Below are 21,658 nucleotides of genomic sequence, written 5' to 3'. Positions count from 1 at the left end.
AACACTAAAAACCACGCGAGCAAAACTGACCTATTCTGACATATATTTATCATAGTGTTGACAATTAATAACAAAGCACTGCATCCGTTTTCCTTTTATATATATCACACGTACATTTAAGATTTAGCATCATATGTTTGCAACTTGACTGAAACCAATGCGAGTCATCGTCAGTGATCAATGTTTTGCCCTGCAGCAGGGAGCTGGGGGTCGGACTTTGCACATGTGACATCAAGAACAATTTCGCTACATTTCAGACCAAAAAAAGTCAGTTTCTGCCATTATCAAGCATTTTAAATCCTCGATCAGCCGTAAAACTGCAATCGGTGCACCCCTGTTCTCTGCCTTACCTCGTTGTCGATTATTTGGTTGTTTGTGTAAATGTCCTGGAATGAGGTGAGATTGTTGAAGATACTGTTGGGATCCTCCTCACGGTCTCCAGGGTTCTGGTTCTGCTGAACTTCGTTGTCGCTTTCACCGGACTCCACGTCCGGGATCTGGTCCTCCAGAGACATTTCACTCTTTATGTTTTCTCACAGCAGCGTAGCAGGTGGTAACAGACCCTTTCAGGTTCTGAAAGTGGCCAGAATGGGTCACAAGTGTTGTTGCCACGTTTGCGCTGTGTTTACGGTGCTGGGAAACGGTGTTGTGCTTCAAATCAGGAGTTCTTCTTAAGTTCTGTTCTGTTGGGTTTCTGAGGTGTTTTGGTTTGAAAAGCCTGATGCAAAGAAGATTTCTATGAATTTCCCTTAAATCCTAGACAAAGTGTAATGTTGTGATATCCAAAATTATTAATATTATGCATTTAATCTAGAGGTGAAATGATTAATCAACTAATTGTGATTAATAGATTTTTGAAATCATTTATTTTAGTCTATTAATCATTAATTGGAGTAATACAAACTCTTAAAAAGGTTATTTGCTGAAAGAACATTAGAGCGATAATGACCAAAAAGTTGACAGTAGTGCAGTGCATTCTGGGTAAATACAACCAAAACAAATGCTAGCACTAGCGGGAGAAATGGCTTCCGGTAGACATTTCCATCTAACTAAATCTAACTTTACTCCGTCTTGGTTGCATTTTGTGAGGAAGGAAATTGTGCTCAGTGACTTTTTCAGAAGCTTTCATGTCATTTCCTTCAGCGGTCCTTGGTGCAGCGCCCCCGCAGGCGAGGAGGGGAACAGGTTGCTCAAAGGGTTTTGGTTTGTTTGACACAACAAACAAACTGAAACTATCAGAGTGTGAAAACACTCTGAAGATAATTCAATCAGAGCTTAGTGATGGTCATTCAATGGTCATTTAGGAATATAATTAGGGTCATTTTCCACTTCCAGAAATCCCAGTTGTTCCAAAGCTTCAGCTTCCTGGCTAATGTCAATATTTCCACATAATATTCTTTCCTCATGATTCATACATTTAATATTCATCTTATTGTGAGTCATATTTCGCTCCTCTTTGATGTTTCTGTTGCTAATGCTTACATTTTTACAACAACACAAAACTATATGTTGTTATTGGAATGACTTGTTTCCAGTCTGCACTTTTAAGCTATAATGAGCTGACTATTGTTTCCTGAATTTTCATTCCTGTACAGTAGATGGCACATTTTAATGACATGTTGGCTGCGTGGTCCTTTTTTTGCACAGCAAGCTCTGCAGGCCGGTTTGTCTGCCTTAAATCAGAATTCAGGCTTCCCGCCGACTGTCCCAGCGCCTGCCTTTGGCCTCCTTCCAGGTCTGCTGTCGGACAGATGAGCGCTACAATAGGCGACGGCTCTTGTGATCCAGCTCCAGATCTGTCCTTCGTCGTTTAATGTCCCCTTCAGACGAGGGCTGTGTGTAAATCTCTATTAGCTACCAAATGGAACAGGCGAGAGTGAGATTGTGGGTATGTGACGTGTGTTATTTCCACGCTGACCCACGTCAGCAGAAACTCTGTTTTGTCGGTGCGACTCATTTTTCCATCTCTGTCAGGCTTTTTGACTTGTTTACTCTGTGTCCTCTGTTTGCAGTTGGTCATGGGGAATTTGCTGTGAGCTATTTTTGCACAATGAACTTGGCCTTGCATAATGACACTCACACACACATGCATATTTACATGTGTTTGATGTGGCCCTGTAAACAGAATAAACTTCACATAGGATTCGCACAATGTGGAAAGAGAATTCAATCTTTTATTGGTTGAAACCAAAACAACAATAGGGTTCTTGGTATAGAACATGTTTGCAGCTCTGAAAGCTTTAAGGCAGCAATGTTCAAGCACACTCCTGGAGATCTTACAACTTTTAGATGCATCCCTTCTCCAGCCAGTGTTGCCAGATTGGGTGAGTTTCTCCACAATTGAGCTGCGTTTGGAGAGGTTTGAAAAAAGGGCTGGTTGTTGCTTTTCACATTTGGTGCGTTTTCAGAAAGTGTTGATGGGGAAAATTAAATTCAAATGCTGTGTCCTTGTACTCGTTTTATATTACAACGTATTCGGGTTACTGCAGGGAGAAAACAGGAGTTAATCTGCAAGAAAAACTCAGAGCTTTAGATCAGTTTCAGAAATTAAACTTAGAAATTTCTGCGTTTTAAAAGTTGAAAATGTTTGACTTTTGAACAATGCAGTCGTAAGAATCTGTCGAACATGACATCATCATTGATTAATAGTCTCTGGTTAATAAAGTGTCACTGTGTGTATTTGGGCTGGAAACTAGCAGTCAGATTTGGTAACCCTGTCTCCAACACACACCTGAGCCACACGAATGTCTCGTTACCAAGCCTCTGCAGAGCTGGGTGAACTGCTGGTGAGGAAACTCAGGTGTGTTGGAGAAATGATTCCTTAAAAAGTTACAAAGTGGTATCTGGGATTGGGCTACTCTGATTTAATGCAAACCGTTTCTACTTAACTTTATGGCAGATTTCGCTTTGCTGTGTTCCAGATGCACAAAAGGACTTCTCATCCTGTTTGTTTGAACGGTGACTCCTTTGAAATTTTTTGCTTTTAGACTAAATTCACACAGCAGACGAATGTGTCCCATGTTCGACTTCTTAAAGGCAGTTTGGGCAACATGATTCTGATCTTTTCATCTCCAAAAAATTTGATTCGTTGCACAAAATCAAATACGTGTACGTAGTTTTCAAAGCTTCTGCAATCTGAAAGGGCATGTCTTATTTTATTCTATTTTTATGCATAATTCTGCACTAGAAGAAGCCACATGTGGTAAATGTGGACATAAACAATGGCTGAAGCATCGTTACTAGTTGTGCTTTGATTTTCCTTGGCTTTCTTTGTCTTAAGATCTTGTGACTCTAGTCTGTTTTGAATGCACAACTTTAAAATCAAACCACATTTGGGGGCTTCCATTATTACTTAACTTGCAATGCATTATGTACATTATGAATAAAACTTAAATTGTAGAAGTTTTATTCATGTTTTACGCCTGGTGCCAAGAGATCTTGAGTTGAATGTACTGCGGTGATCCGGTTCTGAAGTTTAGAAAAAATACTTTTTTTACTGGGACGATCACAGGCTGAATTATAATTCAACTGGTGGATCCTAAAGGCAAATATTAGAAAAATAATTTGAAGAATGCTCATCAAATTTGGCACTTTATTCACAATATAGAAAGAAAAAAAAACAAATTTCATGCTGTTAAATTTAGACTTGATGGACCCTGCATGTATTTGCAGACTTTTTAAAACCTAACAGGAACATAAGTCTTTTTGACCAATCTGCTGACTGTTTCTGATTTTAAGAATAAATGAAAGTCTCACTAAAAGGATTTATTGTCCCATTTTATCAGCAAGATGTTGTTGAACAACCTTCATGTGAATCCCCTCATGCTGATCAAAAGCAGCGTCGTCGTATTCATGTTTTTTCTGCCTCTTTGCTCGTCTTTCTCATCTGTTGGTTGTGTGTTTAGCAAAGCTGTACCTGCCATGACTGATGCCCACATGCTGCACACTCTGTAGCCAAACACAAATGAACATAACCAGGGCGAGACCTTGTTTGTTCTCATTAGTGATTACACAAAGGTTTAAATTTTGCATATCAAAACCCTTGGATAAACATTCTTGATTGTGCAATCATTGTAAATCCTTTTTTAAGTCAACCATTTATTGATCATTTCTGCTTCAGATTCATATCTGAAGTTTTTCCTACCAATATATTGATAAAAACAATCTTTATTTCCGGTCTTTTTGCATTTCTAACTGTCAAAACATTGTCTGTGGAAATCTATCTGTGCAGTAGCTGTGAGTGGAGTCCCGTCAAGCTCTGATGAGAATTGAGGCCTCAGTGAACATCAGTGACGTCTGGGGAAGATGAATGTCATGTTAAAGTACATTTTCCCTGATAAACTCTGTATTTCAGTCACCGTGATGTTTTTAGAGGATGATTAAGTTCTTGTACCAGTTACGCTTTCATCCATCAGTCCATCCTGTTATGCTTGTTCTTGTTTGAAGACGTTCACCTGTTTGTGTCAGAAGTTTCTAAAGTTCAAGATGTTCCTGATCGGACTGGAAATGTGTTTTTATTTTATATGTGATTGGAAGAGGAGAAAAGTTCATAAATATTTCCAAAGTTCATTCACGGTTCTGTTATTCATCCATCTGTCCATCCATCCCTGTTAGTTTATCATTTGTCCGTCCATCCATCAGTATTTGTCCATTTTATGAAAAAGTAAAAATATCCAAGGGAGAGAGAACTCGATTTGAATTGCAAATTGAAATTTAACCTGAAAAATGCATAGGAAGTTGAATCTATTTTTGGTTTTAGTTTTAAATAAATTAATACGAATGGTAATTATTGAGTTTATTCACCACCTTTTGTTTGTTGTCTTCCTTTTTAACAGGATGCAAACTACTGGCTGCAGGTCCACCGACTGGAGCACGGCGACGGCGGGATCCTCGACCTGGACGATGTGCTCTGTGACGTGGCTGACGACAAAGACAGAGTGAGTTGTGGCTGGAAAACCTGATGGCTTTTGTATACTTGTGCCTCTTGTTGTCTGAGCTGGAGCACTAGCGCCATTATTGACATTGACCAATTAAAAGGTTTCAGTTGTAAATTCAGACCTTGTGCCTTTGTGAACCCGTCATCCTGACGATGTTTCTCCCTGTTGGCTCCTCTGTTCCTCTCGTCGTCTTTGGAAATGCTCAAAGTGTGAACCTGACATCAGAGAAGCTAACGGTGATTTATCGCTCAGAGGTCACAGGATCAAATTCCGTTATCTGAAACAAAACGTAGGCGCAGAAGCTGTTGTAACATCGGGTCAGAGGTTAGATTTGCTGAGAAATGTATCTGCTTGTCTTTGTTTTTGAAATGCAAACCAAACATTGAAACGGTGTGGGTGTGATTTTCTGTGATGGTTTACTGAAGGTGCAGAAAACCTGAGGTTCAAAGAATTTATTTAAAGGTTCCTGGAGGTCCGGGCTCGTTGTTGTTACGATTGTAACTGAACTCAGTTTGTTTATAATGTGCATAATATATCTGGAATAAAAAGTGCAAAGATGAACTGAGACAAAATCAACCTGTTGCACTAGCATGGATAAGCGATCAGCTACTAAAGAAAACAAACAAAAAATAAAACTTCAGCACCACATAATATGATTTAGGTGAATATATGTAAAATATTTGGGTCTGCTGGTGTAATTTTGGCCACGTTAAAGTCCAGATTGATACCCAGGAGGAGTGAATATAAGCTGTATGTATTTTGATGTCAGCCTTGAAGCTTCCTCGTCTCTCCATTGATCCGGTCTGACGTCGATCTGGAACCAGATAAGACAGAGAGGAGGAACATAAAACATGCATGAGGGCGTTTGCCCCTCTGAACATGACTGGTGGTCTCCTGGCAGCTGTGACTCGCTCGGCTCTGATATTCCTCTGGAGCTTTTTAAAGGCTGGAAGGAATGTCTGGCTCTTCACACTGGGACACATTTATAAGCTCACGCTGGAATCTTCAGAGTATAAAATCCAGAAGCTTTCTGGTGCTTTCGCTTTGTGATTGAGGCCACGGCAGCCCAGTCATGTCTTAAATTATCAGCTTTTATACGGATTCAGAAAGTGTGATGTCTGCCAGGAAAAGCGGCAGCTCGTCCTCAGACTTGTTGATTGTTTTCCCATATGCCCTTCCTCCCTCATTCACTCTTTCCTTCCCTTTCCACCTTCTTTTTATAAGATTAGACCAGTTTCTTTTTTATTGATAAATCGGCTTATCTGTGACCTTTATTAGCTCTGCTCTCTGAGATTTTAATGGAAAATACTTCATTTATCTTGGCTGCCAGTTTGAGATTGAGGGTCTCTTTATTGTTCAAACTGGAAAACGATTGGTTCAGTTTTGAGTTGAACTGGTTGAACTCTGTTTCCAGTATCTGTCCTGCTGATAATCCCTGAACTCTGATGCTTTTCAGTATTTGGTCGATATTTAAAATGTTGATCTGAAACAGTCACATGACTGTGTTGCAGTGTTTGTGTCCAGGTGTTTATTTAAGGTAAAGACAGACACTATACTGTCTGGAAAAGTAAATCTGAGTTTTGAAAACGTCTGATTTCATTTTCTATTTGTTATCCGTTGTCTAAAACTTCCTTCTTCTGTTTCTTGTATTTCTTTCTCCTAACTTTCTGTCTTGTAACCTTTGGTTCCTCCTTCCTTCCTGCTTTACTTCCTAACTTCCTTCAGGCTCTATTTTTATATGCTCTCCTGTGCAGCAATTTGTTTTTGTTGCGTTTTGTCTTTAAATGTTCTTTCTTTTCTCAGGACTCCAGTCTGAAAGACTCTTGGATATTTTCCATTAAAATGTCTTTGAACTGAAAAGCAAAGTCACATCTGGACCTAAGAACAAAAACAAAAAACAAAAAGAAAAGTTCAGTATTAGTTGCTTTGCGGCAGGATTGCTCACACTGTCCACAAATTACATGGAGACACGGAGATCCTTTGAAAGAAACTCGAGCTGCTCGACCCGGCGTGATGGAAACGCCACATTTCTGTGTTTGTGTGTCGTCCATGGAAGGTTTTCAGCTCTCTGCGTGCGTAATTCTTAAAATAATTAGATTTTCTTATTTTAACAATCTAACACAGACATTCTACCTAAAACTCAGCAACCAGTTTTCTGCAGATTTTGAGTTTTTCTTACGAAGGCAACCTCAGATTGTTGATTTTTGTGTTTGTTGCTGATCCAAGCCCTTTCTCGGTATGAGCTGAATATAGAGCAGCCTGCCTGCGCTTCAGACAGGCGGAGTGACGGTCGGGTCGGGGCCAGGAGGTTAAATAAACCCAGAGGAGTTTCCCAAAGCGGCCGCGTCGACGCTCCGTTGACTCCGTCACAGAATATCAGCAGAGGAGCCGCCTGCCAGGCGCTTCATGCTCCGTTTTAAACTCCGTCTCTGAGTAAACGGACCGACTTCAAGGAGCTGGTATTAGAGGGCGTAACAATTGAGAACATATGGATGAAAGAAAAGCTGACTCACCACAAAAGAAGAGTTTCTCTCCAGTTATTGACCTGGTCTTTGTTTCTGTATTGATTTTTCAAAGTGCAGTGAAAATAAATCCCACCGGGTCTGCTGAGCTGGAGGTGCTGACTGGATATTTTTGTGAATAAATACTTAAAGATTACCTGTTAAGCTTCCTTGAATATGTTAGGGCATCTCTATGTTCTATGTTTTGTAAAATCGCTCATTGATAATAATATTTTATTCTGATCAGTTTTGTATTTTCTGTAATCTGTTTTAGGGATCTTGCCTCTTTAAATCCAAATAAGCTGCTGGCCACACCTCTCCAAATCAACGTTTACACTCACAATGAAACGGCTGCACAGTTATACAGCTGTACATCTTGGAAAAGCATCAGTAGAGCCTCGTGTACATCCAACAAGAATGCAGCAAGTTGTTTATGAATAGCAAATAGACAACATAACAATTTTTCAGCAGCCATTGTGCAGCAATAAAACCAAACATGCTGGAACTCAGCTGTGGTTGCTAGGCAACGGGCAGGGCTTCGCTGTGGTTGCTAGGCAACGGGCAGGGCTTCGCTGTGGTTGCTAGGCAACAGGCAGGGCTTCGTTGTGGTTGCTAGGTAACGGGCAGGGCCTTCTAATTTGTGTTGCATTTTGCAGGTTTTTTTTTTTTTTTGAAAGGACTCATTTTCCAGACACCAAAAAACATTAACTTGTACACAGATCCCACAAGCCGGACCCGGAAGTGATCTGTGCCACTGAACCGCCATCTTGGTAGGTAATCGCAGCCAAAGCACAAATGATCCAAGGCTTTGAGACCTTTAAAGATGGAGTACTCAAAAACTGTAATTAAGTAGTAGTTGCACTATAAACAACTTATAAACAACATAATATAATTATGTTGCCATGATTGAAGTGATAGCTCGTTCTAAGTTTGTGGCTTGTTTATTGTTGTCATAGTAACTCCATAGCATCTGTCATGACAGTTGGCTTCAGACTCCTACCACGATGGTGGGTGTCTACCATGTTTTGTATTGCTACAAAATGACTGGATGTTTCTGTTTTTTAAAGCTTTTGAGCTGTTTTTAGAGGCAGTACAAACCCAACTGAAAGCACAAAAACATAGAAAATCTGAATTTTGCACAACATGTTCCCTTTAAATACCTATATTTTGGACAATCTGGACAATATCTGGCACGGTTTCATATAAACTTGATAGTTTTGCTGTTTTGGCACCTGATTCCTCGCTGTTACTTGGTAAAAGTAACTGAAGCGATGTCTGTCACGTCGCCTGAAAGCCATCTACGGAGATGGAGACCATAGATAGAGCTGCTGTGACGGGACTGCGGCCTGGACCGGTGCCTGGACCGGTGCCTGAGTGGAGCTGCTCCAACAACAGCATTGCTGGGATGGATGAAAGGTCAGCCAGAGCATGTGTGGTGGTTCAAAGTGTGAATCAGAACAGCCTTTCGCGTTTGGAAGACATTGACTCTCTGCTGCGATGATGGAACAGTTTCCACGTGGGTTCCGGTCTGCAAACAGAAATAAGTATCATTTCCGAGGTATTTTCACTTACCAGTGAAATTCCTCCAAGACATGCCAGCGAATAAAAGGTGAATAATGCAGGATGTGATTCATGATAAACTCACAAAGCCTGATGACTTCCTGTCTTATCGTTCCCGTAACGCTGTGAGTTGAACGTCTCCGTTTCATCGAGCCGACCCCTCCTCGTGTCTCACTCCAGAGGCAGGGCGGCTGATGACCTCATTTCTTCCACACTGGCCCTCCTCTTCTTCCTCGTCCTCTCTTTCCCCTCCTAATGAGAACCGGATGGTTTCATACCAGATTCAGCTGAATGAAAGAGGTGTTTTAGGAAGCCCCTCATCAAGGGGACCAATCCTGACCAAACTGGGTGAAAAGTTTTGGAATAGGCCTGAAATAATTAATCAATTAATCATGATTAATCAATTACTTACTGAATAATTTAGCGATTAATCATTAATTGGAACATTCAACCTCAAGAGTAGTTGCTGATTGTTTTTTTTTTTTTACTGTAGTGTTTGTTTTGGTTACATTTACCCAGCATACCTTGTAATGTAGTCCATTTTCTGCTTTTGGTTTGCTTGCTGTTCTGTTATACAAATTGCATCAGTCACCTCAACTGAACTGAGACCGAGGCGTTTAGGTGGACCAGAGCTTGCTTTTTTTGATTCCACATTCACTTCTCCCCAAAGTAACCAGAGGAAACTTGAACTAACAGATGCTTTAAAACGTGATGCAGAGGAAATCTGTCCGTCAGCAAAGCCTGCATCACTTCATCATATCTGAAGGACCTTTTAACCAAGAAGAAACCATTTAAGCAGCTTCAGGTTACAGCTTGTCCTGTGTCTGTGTTCAGGTTGATTTCTTAATTGCCTCACGTCAATCTATGGTTCAACATTTGACGCCTCGAAAAAAGCAGCCGCAAGTTTAAACACATGTAGCAAAAAATGCTTTGGAAGCTGCTGAAACCTGGAGATATTTCTGCTGGTCGTGTTCAAACATCCATTCTGCAAACAGTGACTCTACCCACCCGCTTCATCTGCTCTCCATTCTGTTAAAGAGCAGTTCAAAAGCCTCGATAAAAAACTCAAAATGAATGTAACATTAATGTCCATGATGCACGTAAACTTCTGTACAGAATTATATTAATGTCTGTGTGTATGAGAGCTATTTTATTGGTTTTTATTGGACGAACACAACATTTACCTAGAAAGTTAAGTCGTAAAATGAAGCAGAAACTCCAAGAGTTGGACAGAAATGTATTTATATCAATGAAGTTTACTCAATTGGTGTTGAAGTGAACCTTTATTCAGCTGACAGGAAAGAATAATATTTAGTCCAACATTACATAAAACACAATAATAATAAACTACTTAATCACTACTTCACTTGTTTTCATGTATTTATGGTTTGATTTGTTGCTTTGTAGACTTTTGTTCATCCTTTTTGGAGTTAATAATTTTCTCATGACATCTCAAAACTCCAAATAATACCTGAACTTTGACCCTTAAACAATAAACAATACATATTTTGGTTACAAAATCTAAGTGTATTATGTCTTCTTTTGTTTTTCTTAAATCCTACAGCTTGGTTTTGTAATTTCTGTCACTTCCTGGAGTTTTTCAAGGTGTTAGTTGTGATTGGTTGTTTCTCTTCTCTTCTTCATTTACATACTAGCATATTGATGACGTATAAATGTCACTTTTTTCGGCCTTGTTGGAGTTTCACATGTGAAAAAGAAAAGATTGAGCGTAAGCTCTAAACGCTCAACGCCACAAATATTTATTTACAAAAATATATGCGCTCACATCAGTTTTACGCCACAAAGACAATAAAAAACTGCATGAAAAGTGTGTGTGATAAAGCGCCCGCATCCCCAGGATGCCATGCAGCCATCATTATGGGCAGGAATCGTATCTTGGTTTTTCTATAATTTGAACCAAACCTACAAAGTTTTACAGCAAATAATACGACCGAGACCTTAAATATATAAAATTGCACCTTTTCTAAAGTCCAAGCTGCTTTGTGAAGTGATTACTCAGACACTTGAGCAGCCTCAGCAGTTTCGCCTTGGATAATTGTCACCCACACAGCCTGAGTCATGATTACGTTGTTGTTTGCCTGTGTGTGTCGTTCATCCCTAAACTTTGTGTGAGCCAAGTCCCTCAGGATAATTGCAGGTTTTTATTTCAATTGTCTTAACAAGTCTGCTTCCTTGTTGTTCCTGGATTGCTTCAGGGCTCCTTCTCCTAAAACTCGCATCCTGAATGGTTCAGTGAACCAACACATTCAATCTCCAGAACTTCTCACATGGAGAATAAAAACAGATTTTAGAGGAATGCTGTGAAAGGCTACAAAAATTACAATATTCCAGGTTTTGAAGGCAGTAAAAAATATTTAGTGAGTGAACACATCTGTCTTTTAGTGATTAAAGTGAAAGGAATCCTGTATTTTTGTTTGCACTGTCACAATGTATGATAATGTGGAGCGAAATCTCGTTTGGGAAACTGAAGCGCAGATGTTGGGTTTTCTAGATGTGTGTGCTTTGTCTTGATTATGCAGGGAAGGTGTCAGGAGAAGACAAAGCCTTTGTATGTGGAGCCAACAGGACTGTCAGGATTACAACAGATATCTGTGTGTGTTGCCTGTAATGAGATTAGGACTCCCCCTTCTATCCAATGCCCATTCTTCTTCTCTTATCTTTTCTTCAGCTGTCTCATCTGCGCACCCTTCACCCCTCGTTGGATCAGATGTTTTGGTTCAGGCTCTAAATCAAAAAAACATTTTCCTTACAAACATCTTCCTCTGTAATTTGTGGTTATTTTAGGTCTGCAGCTTTAATTCAACCATAGTCCTCATGTTCCCTGTTGCTGTGATGCAGGAAAAAAAGCTGATACTACAGGCTTGGTCTGCCCTCTACTGGTGGAGTTCTGTAATTGCAGGGATCTTTTTGTGCTTTCCTTTTTTTCTTATTATTATTTATGGATTTTAACAGATGTATTTGTGCAGATGTTTGCTTCTGTCTATCAGGGTTAATATGTGTTGCGTATATTTACTATAATATTATAGCGTTTTATTTATATTTGCCTGGAAATGTTTTTTACGAGGACTTTAGAGATAAAAATATATTTTTATGAAGATGTAATATTACATCTAGTCAGTCAAGATTTTTAAAATTGAAGTTATTGTAGTTTGTGACCCTGTATAGATCATTTTCTCTCCAATGACATTAGAAAACTGAATGACAGGATTCAATAAGGAAAACAGAGAAACAGTAAAAAAAAAATGTTTTGTTTGAAATAGAGACGTTTTACTATTACAACACTGAATCTTATGGGGTTAAATAACCCAATTACTTTTTCAGTTTTTCCTTTTTCCTCCCAAAGTAAAGAAAAATAAACATACATCAGTTTTTAAAAGTACTTAATGAGGGATCTGGCTGGTGTTTTGAATTCTTGGTGAGATCTTGAAGTTCTCGCTCTCTTTCTACTTCAACCTCAAACTGTTTTCGTTTTTCATGTGTGTTTATCTTGTAATAGGAGAAACAGATGAATCGGGTCTGTTGATAGAACAGTTCTGGTTCTGGTCTGGCTGATTGATTCAAACCTGATGCTGAAGATAATCTGCATGTGTTAGTCACACTGCAGACACTAGGGGGAGCCAGAGGACGATTTTATTTAAAGTTTGCTTGATTTTACTCTTAATTTTCTGACTTTGTGGTTTATTAATGTTTGTGTGGAGAAAGCACAAAGACTGGAGGAAGGACCCATAAGACCAGTAAATCTGGACTGATCAAATTAAAAAGTTTGGCTTTGAAAAGTAAAAATATAATCGATAACTAAAGAAAATGCAAATCTGGAGAGAAATGTTGGACTGAAATCTCTGGACTTTTCAACCTGCAGAAGAAAAGCTGAAAATTTGAGTCAAAAAATAAAACAGGTGTTTTAGAGAACAATGAATTTTTACATCTAAGAATGTAAAACTGAAAGGAGATTTGAGAATTTTAACCCGGAGAACAAAACTGGACTGGGAATTTTGGAAATTTAAGACTGAGAAAGTAAAACTGTAGGGTAAATTTGAACCCAGAAAACAACTCCAGACTAAGGACTTTGGACATTTATAATTAAAAAGGTCAAACTAGAAGAAAAATTCAGAAAATTTGATCCTGGAAAACAAAACCAGGCTGAGAACTCTGGACATTTCTGGCTGAAAAAAGTAAATCTGGAGTGAGAAGTCTGGAAATGTTAACCTGCAAATCAAAACCAGACCGATAGCTCCAAGCGTTTCGATCTGAAAAAGGAAACCTGGAGGTAAAACTTTAGATATTTGAGTGTGGATTGGATTTTGGCTTGAAACATCTGGAGAAACACTTTATGTACAACAAATGCATCTGATTGTCACTTAAATCTACTTAAATTTATCTGAAATTTTAAAGTTCTGCTTCATCTTTATACTTTCATTTTCACAGAAAAAAATAAAAGCCAATATTATAAAGCCAATAATGCAGGACCAGCCAGCTTTGGTGTGTCAGAACCGCCTGATGGGTTTGGTACTGATGCATTGTGGGTCTGTCTCGTTTCTTATTTAACAGAAGCTGACATGGATGTTAAACAGACTGGATCTGCTGCCTCACAATTCAATTTGCTGAGGTTTTCCTCATTCAAAGGTTCCTGGATTCATCCTCCTGTTCCACCACCAGGGGGCAGTGTGGATCCGAGCGTAGATAGTTTGACATGAATCTGCTGCTTGGAGGGGTCCAGCAGAGGAGGATGAGGAGGATGAAGCTGGACTCTTAATAAGGCTCCAAGGCCTTACATCATGCCCCGCTGGGGGCTTTCTGTCTGCTGGGAATGTGTTTAACGTTCAGCTGCTTTTACAGTATCTGTGAGCATCAGCCTGACAGGAAGAAACTCATACTCTGCGTTACAGTCCAGTGGTGGGTGGGGGGAAGCAGAATACATTAAAGAACTTTTATATGAGCAGTAAAATATAATTTAGACGTAAAACTTTTAACAGTTTCTATGTTGTTTTTAATATAAATTCCTCTGTAGGTTTTAATTCCGATTTCAGGAAGTGAAATGGGTATTTTTTTTCTTTGTTTTGTTCAGGGAACAAACAGGATGTTGTGTTGAAATCAGTGCAGTCACTTCCTCCAACTGTTGGTGCATGGAAATAAATCAAAATAAACCATAATTTATGGCTGCAATTTACGATGAGACAGACATTTATGGATTAAATAAGCAAACTTTGTTGGATCATTTGTAATTTTGAGTTTTGCAAGCGATTAATTTGTAGATGTGATGATAAAGACTAGCATCACAGTGTATTGTACTCGTCAAAAAAAGATCCATTCTCATCGATCCGTCATGATGTGACCACTGAAAATCTCACGTTGATCATCATTACTCTATAAGAAACCTATGCTTTGGCGATCAGCTTTCTTCATCTGAATTTTTTTACATAACTGTAAAGTATTTGCTTGTATGCAGAGGTTAAGTACCACAGCTAAATCTGTCTCTTAAAAACATTTTGATCTGCCTATTTTAACAGTTTAAATACTAAAATAAACCGTCTTCGCGCTACAGCAGATGCTAATATCTACAGGTTTTCCTATGTCCTCTAATCAGCACCAATTAAAATAAGTGGCACTCCTGGATTGGCTGATTTGCAAACACCAGCCGATAACGTGTCAACGAGCATTGCATCGTGCATGGTTTGGTTTTCTTGATATGGAAGCACTGATGAGGTATTAATCATTTTCCAAAATGCAGTTTTATATGTGCAGTATGGAAAAATCCACAGACAGACAAATAATTTGGAATTACGTTCCATTGGAGAGTCCAGAAATGGATGAATCTGCAAATAACCAACTGTGATTAAGCAGAGTTATCACATTATCTGCTTCATTAGGTTTTTGTGGAATGTTTTCAGTCAGAAGCCTCTAGAGTACCACTGTAATACAAACTGCTACAGGATGTACTTTCTGGGCACAGCCATATAATCTGAAACAACTGTTTGAAGAAACTTGGATGATATGAGCAAATTTCACTTTGAGATTAATACAGTCTTTTTAAATTTAAGTGAATTTAAAAGTTTGATACATTTATTTTTGTTTTCATTTCCATCATTACTCCACACCAGAGCTATATTATATAAAAATACACTAAAGTGCAACAACTAGAGTCCCTACAATCTTAATTTTCTGCTTCTGTAAGAGCAGAAAATCTTTCTGAGTTTAGTTTGAGCAGGACTGTCAGATGTGATGGACTGCCCTGATATCCTGCCATTCATTCATTCATGCATTCGTTCATTGACTGGCTCTGACCCGTCGGGATAAGGCCGGCCACCTCTCTGCACTCAGCACATGTTAAAGTCATTACCTCTAATCTGCAAGAGCCAAGTTGGCGCTGGCTGGCATGCGGAAGTGTGTGAGTGTGTCTTCCTCTTCAGCTTTAAAATCTCAGGAACCCTTCTCCTGTTTTTCAGACGAGCGGATTCTTGACTCGTGGCCAGTCGCTCCGCTTTCTGACTCTATCAGATCCCAACAAAACACCGAAGCCGAGCGGTGAGACATCCTGTTATCGGCTGATGCATGAAGTGACTTAAGAGCGAGGATGTGATGTGTTTGGGAAAGAGGCGCTTCCGTTCAGAAGGTTAACTCTGGCCTTAAAGACGCAACGCTTCGGCTGCGTTTACACACCAGGCCTTCGCGCTCAACTCCGATTTGTAGTTGAAATGTGATGGTTTTTGCGTAGTTGTTCATATTACTAATTAAACCTGACTGCAATGAGACTTTTGTATGAACGGTTTATGTCCCCCAAAGCGACTCGCAGGCACAGAAGAAGCTCTTATACAACTATTTATAACACTGATTATAAATAGTTATGGATCGACTTTAAAGTTTATTTGGCAATGAGAGCGGACAGTATCATCACAAGATTATCAAACCAGTAATTAGAAAGCCTGAATAAGTCTCCTCTGATTGGCCGGTGGACGATGAGGGCTAGCACCATCGCTAATTCATGAGTAAATATCCTGTAGCTCTTTACATCCATCATTGCCATGTTCTGAATGAAGTTAAAATCACATGAATAAGTTTGTTCATGTGATTTTAACTTCAATTCAATGCAAAATTGTGTTTTTCAACATTAGCATCAAGGATTTATGCACATTTAATAATGGGAATGCAGCTACTGACACTGCATTAGCATAACGTCCAGTCATTGTTTGCGCCCTATTTTCTGTTTTTTTTTTTTTTGTTGCAGAATGATGAGACGTTTCAATAAGACTGTTCAAACTTCAAACACTTTGAAAACTATTGGATTTATCTGCTGTTTTTATTTCTGAGACGTGATGTTTATTTTTCAGTTGACCATATTTGCTGCGAGATCCTTCTCGGTACGACGTTCGAAAAGAGGACGCAGGAGAAAGTCAGGTTTTATTGGAAATGCTGAAAAGTTCCAGCGCCGCAGACAGTGGCGCTGGAAAATCTTCTCATAATTACCAAAAAATAGTTTGCAATTTTCCTAAGCCGCTCTTGGTTGTGGTTCCTAAAAGATTTCCAGATGTATCCCCGCGTAGGGTTTTACTTCTGGAAAAAAATAAAAAATCAGGCGGGGGGGATGATTTGATTCTCAGCTCCGAACTAAAAGCTGAATCTGTTCAGTAAAGTGTTGAGCAACCCTCAAACTGCTCGGCTTTATTTCCTCTCGTCTCTCAAAACAGATTTGCAAACACAGAATGTTTGGTTGTCATAACAGAGATGCTGCTGAACACGATGATGATGATGCAAGCACAGATAAACACAGGAGGACACTTGGTCTCGTGTGGCTGCTGCAACAGAGATGCTGATAAGTCTGACGATGAAGAAAGACCTTCATCTCTCTTCATCGTCAAACGCCGCTGCTGCTGCTTGTCCTTGGAGATCTTCCGCCCAGCAGGGAGCAGCGCAGCATTTTTATCGAGCTCGCATCCCTCTTTGCTATCTCCTTCAGCTTGGAGAAAATAAATGCTAATTTCACCATCTAAGGAGAGCAGAGTGTATCTTTAATCACGATGCTGCATTTGCATAAAAACACTCAGAATAAGTGATAACATTTAAAATGTCGTCTTTTTGATGAAAATTTGGTTCCAATTGTCACAAAGCTTTCTACATGTCACATTTGCACTGAGTTTACATTTATCCTAGCGTGATTACATGGATTAGAGGAAAAGCAGCTTCTTGATTCTGATGTGCGAAAGCAGAATATCATGAGAACAGTGGAGACCGGGCTGGAGCAGCACCAGAACCCGACCAGAATTAAAGTACCAATGAAGAACAAGAGAAAAAGATTGGAATAGTAATTTAACTTTCTTCATTTTAATTTAAATCAGATGATTGTATTTCTGTCCGTCCATCTTTTAGTTTGTTTTTCCAGTTCAGTTGCTGATGTGATTTTTGTCTCTGTTAATCCACCTTTAAGCAGTTTTATTCTTATCATCTCGTTCTTGGCCCAGAGTTTGATGAAAATCAGAGTGATGGGAAGGACGGCCTCAGTGCCGCCGCCATGTTTTTACAGCTTTAACTCGTCGCTGCCACCGCCGCAGGCGGCTGCTGTACAGACTTAGCAGCAGAAAGGGCTGCAGCGTCCCCAGGGTTTGGTGTAAATGAGATTTGCTGGGGGGATGATTGGGTCTGAGGCGGGCCTGCAGATGGACCTTTATGAAATAACCTCTGCAATCTCAGACAGAGCAGCAGGGGAGAGTGCAGACACACATGAGGCCAGTGATGCACCTAAATGAGAAAAGGTGTGCGGCCGCACAGCGACAGAAAGTAGGCCGGGTTGTAATTGGCACAGGCACCGTTCTTCTGTCTGACTTTTATTTAACATTAACTGCAGAGTGGAAGATAAAGGATGAACTTTCTTCTGCTCGGCTTAAGAAGTCTGAAACTTTTTTGATAATGAGTTATTAAAAAAGAACAACTCACAAAGAAGTTTAAACAAAAAGTTCAAGACTTTGAATATGTGACATCAGCCTCTTATCTGAACTTTCTGTGCTAACATTTGAACAGTGAATGAAAATAAAATGCTTTATAAGGCAGTAGGCTGAGAATCAAAGCTGATTCTGGTATTTTGTATTTGTTGTGGTAACATTATAGATATTTATTACTTCCTTCCCGTCTTTTTTGACGATATGCCATTCTTAGAAAACATAGCATTTTTGAAATTAGCTTCACAATAAAGTAAAGAGTGTGATTCTTATCTCCTACACACAGTAATTGCCCTTAGTCACATATTTTCATTTGAATATTGATGCTCTTATACAACCAGCTGTGGAGAAAATGGTAAAAACAATGAACTAATCAGCAAATTTTTTAAAGGTTTGTTAAACATTAATTTCAAATTCTTGTTGTGATAAATCACAATTCTTGTAAAAACAAATTTGGGTTTTCAGTGTGTACAAGTTTCAGTTAAATTCAGTTCAAATTCAAAAATACTTTAATGATCCCAAACGGGAAGTAAATAAAAACCTAAATGCTAAAAGCAGTTATGTGATTATTCTCTCGACATTATTGACACACCACTGGAAAGTTTTGGTTAATTTATTTGGGTTTCTGAGATTAAATTTGGGTTTTAGGGTTCAGTAAAATGGCCGCTCACGTCAAGTCTAAATCTGCACGTTTAAATGAGACGTTTCTCTCCACTGTCACCAGATGCTTCATCTGCTGGTTCCGAGTGCATCCGGGTCCGAATATGACCAACACCATCACACGGTTCCAATGTGGACTGAATTGGATTCCACGGATTGTCTCATAAAACGCCTGCAGATAACATTTGTTGCGAATCGGTGCTGTATGATGGTAGAAAGAAGGCGAAAAGCCGAGGAGCAGCTTCTTTATTTGGCTGCCTCAATAAGCTCAGCTGTCAGCGATGCACTTACACTGACAGATAACAGTCATTATTGAAGCCATAAACATCCAATGATGTCGCTATCAGAGGCATAAACTCATTTATGGGGACATGTACAATAGATGATGATGTTCCCTTCAATGAAAAAGCAGTTAAATCTCCTTTTTGAGGCGTTACGTGACGGAGCAGAAGCAGGATCATAATAAGGAGGGAGAGAATAAAAACCGTCTTCTGCCAATAGGAACTAAAATATCAACGTAATTTTCTGAGCCGTGGTTACGTCTGATCCCGCTCTGATGGGTTTGAAGGTCAGAAACTGACTCACTGCTAAGTTAAAGCAGAAGAATGATGCTAAAAGGGACAAAAATCAGAAACAAGAAGGTCAAACAGAAAGGATTTGTTCGGTTATTATTTGTAGAATATAGTGAATTATGTTGTTTGTTTTGTTTATAAGTGGAAACTCAACAAAAGTTTTAATTATAAAAATAAAATCAGATCAGTTTATCCACTACATTTGGCCAAATAAAAAAAAGAAAAGTTTTTGTACATACAGAAAAGTTTGTAGTAGAAATGTCTTAAGTAAAAACACTTTATAGACTTAAATGGAAAATACTAAACCCAAAAAGTTAAGACTGTAAAAGGTAAGTCAAATGTAAAATGTAGCTTTTTAGATATTATTGTGAAGGTAAATGGAGAAATAATACCCAATAACATATTTTAAATATTTTGTTAATTGGGGAAAAAACAGAAAATATGGCCCATGAAAACTTTAAAACCTGGGGATTTTTGGACTTTTTGCCTTAAAAGAAGAAACTTTGATTCTTCATATTTTGTCCGTTTTTGTCTTCAAATGTATCGACATCTTCCTCTGTCGTTTTCTCTCTCCCTTTTTCCAACTTTCCCAACCTTCATCCCCCTTCCTGGCCCCCTTCTCTTCATTCTGTCACTGTAATTGGCTGAGAAAAATTATGCAGACTTATTTAGTCCTCTCTGAAATCTCTCTTCGCTCGACTCACGCAAGATTAATTGCCTGGAGGAACGAAGCAGCACTTGTTGTCCTCTTAGTTGAATTAATGTCTGAGTCGTTGAGCAGTCATGTTGCAGCCAAGCCACTGAGGTCTCTCTCTGTTTTTCATGTTCGTGTTATATCCATTTCTGTATCATAAACCCTTTAATGCTACCAGCAACTGGGAATATTTCCTGTGAAGTTGGCGTCCTGCTGGGAGCTTCTGTTGATCACGGCTAATTTAGACCGAATCTATCCAGGATCAACTAAAGAGAAAGCAGGTTTTTTATGGTACAATGAAAGTGATGTAATTATTGTGCAATGTTTGTAATGTGAGAGGTTTGATGAGTGTTATCCCAGTCATGGGAACTTAGTTCTGCAGCTTTATGAGGAATTAGGAAAAGTCTCGCGGATGTGGAGTTGCAGCTTAGCTCATGAGAGGAAATCGAGAGAAAATGGCTGGGAATGTTTGGGAATGAAGAATCGCGCTCGGTTCCGAGTTAAACGTTGAAATATTTCAGTTTGTAAAATGTTTCTGGCTCACGGTTTGCTTCGTTTTTGCTCGTGAATCTGTGACATACAGTAAAAGTCCAAAGTTTGACCAAAACTCTACACTTGTATTTTGTTAAGGTGGGAATGTGAAAGATTTCTTGGACTTATTTTATATTTATCAACATTTTTGAATTCAACTTTTGCACACATTTCAGTTCAGTTGTTTGCTTGAGAAAAAAGCTTGCATCATTAAATTCCCCAAGCTAATTTAAACATATTGATAATAATTGTATGGTAGTTACTTCCTGCAGCTGCGATCAGCCTTATCTTGATAATCCATCGCTTCTGGATATTTTTCTCCAGAGGTTCGTTTTGCACCTTGAACAAATATAATTAAAACCGTTCATTTGTTCTCAGGCTTTGACTTTAACCGTCGGTTTCAACTCGAAAGGTACCAGTGATGAAGAGGAAGACGCCTTCCTCTCTGTAGGAGGACAGGGAAAAATGTGCGATTAATCTGTGAAACTTGTGAGACGACACCGTTGTTAGCAGCGTTTGCTTAGCGGGGATAAAGGATAAACATCGTGGGGAGGATAGGAACGACGTCTGCTGCAGCTCCCATTATTTTCCTTTCTGCTGACATTTTTCTGCCAAGCATGCAGCATCTTTTTAACGAAGATCACAGCCGTACAACGCGGGGTCACGCGCTCTTTTCTAATCCTTTCTCTGTTCCTAACGCAGCAGCAGCAGAGCTGTCACATGCATCCCTTTGTTCACATAGCAAATAAGCCTGTTTGCTTGCTCTTCCCTCTGCTTCGTCTCTAACAATGTGCATTGTGAAAGGTATCGTTGTTGCTTTTTTTTCTTCTGTCTGCGGAGGATTAAAAATGTTTTATTTTCTCTCTTCCACTGAGATCCAGTAACCATCTACCGACGGTGGAAAACCGAAGCTGCAAAACTAATCTGGATCCGGTTCAGACCAGGGATCAGTTGTTGCAGAGCAGATGCCCAGCGATGATACAAAACAGCCTTTTGTACGTGTTTGTCTCAACAGAAACGGGATGCTTTGGTGGTTGAATGTAAACAAGCGAAACAACACATTTGTTGTTTGGCAGTTAAACTTTGTGTTCTGCATAATTGCGTTTCGGGCCTGCAGGGAGGCTCTGATCATTCAGCACAAAATGAAATGGATTTGCTAATACGAGCTGGTGTTGTACCAAACGTCTCCTGGCTCCGGCGCAGTCAAGTGTTACGGTTTGAGAGAGACGGAGGGAATCGAGCTGCAAAACTCTGC

At 39.4% G+C, this 21,658-nt stretch overlaps 1 protein-coding gene across 7 annotated transcripts in view; it reads left to right on the top strand.

The window, feature by feature from the left end:
• Nucleotides 1–21,658, top strand: part of pard3ab (par-3 family cell polarity regulator alpha, b) — a 212,647-nt gene that overhangs the window by 34,435 nt on the left and 156,554 nt on the right. For all 7 annotated transcript variants that reach the window (XM_055022304.1, XM_055022303.1, XM_055022301.1 and 4 more), the window contains exon 2: nucleotides 4,836–4,937. In XM_055022304.1, the coding sequence (XP_054878279.1) occupies nucleotides 4,836–4,937 (102 nt within the window). The remainder of the gene's footprint in view (nucleotides 1–4,835; nucleotides 4,938–21,658) is intronic.

Source organism: Poeciliopsis prolifica, unplaced genomic scaffold (assembly GCF_027474105.1).
Source record: "Poeciliopsis prolifica strain line A6 unplaced genomic scaffold, Auburn_PproV2 SCAFFOLD084, whole genome shotgun sequence".
In the NCBI taxonomy this organism is placed as follows: Eukaryota; Metazoa; Chordata; class Actinopteri; order Cyprinodontiformes; family Poeciliidae; genus Poeciliopsis; species Poeciliopsis prolifica.
The sequence above is the reverse complement of the archived record's forward strand: the minus strand, read 5'-3'. Positions and strand labels throughout refer to the sequence as shown.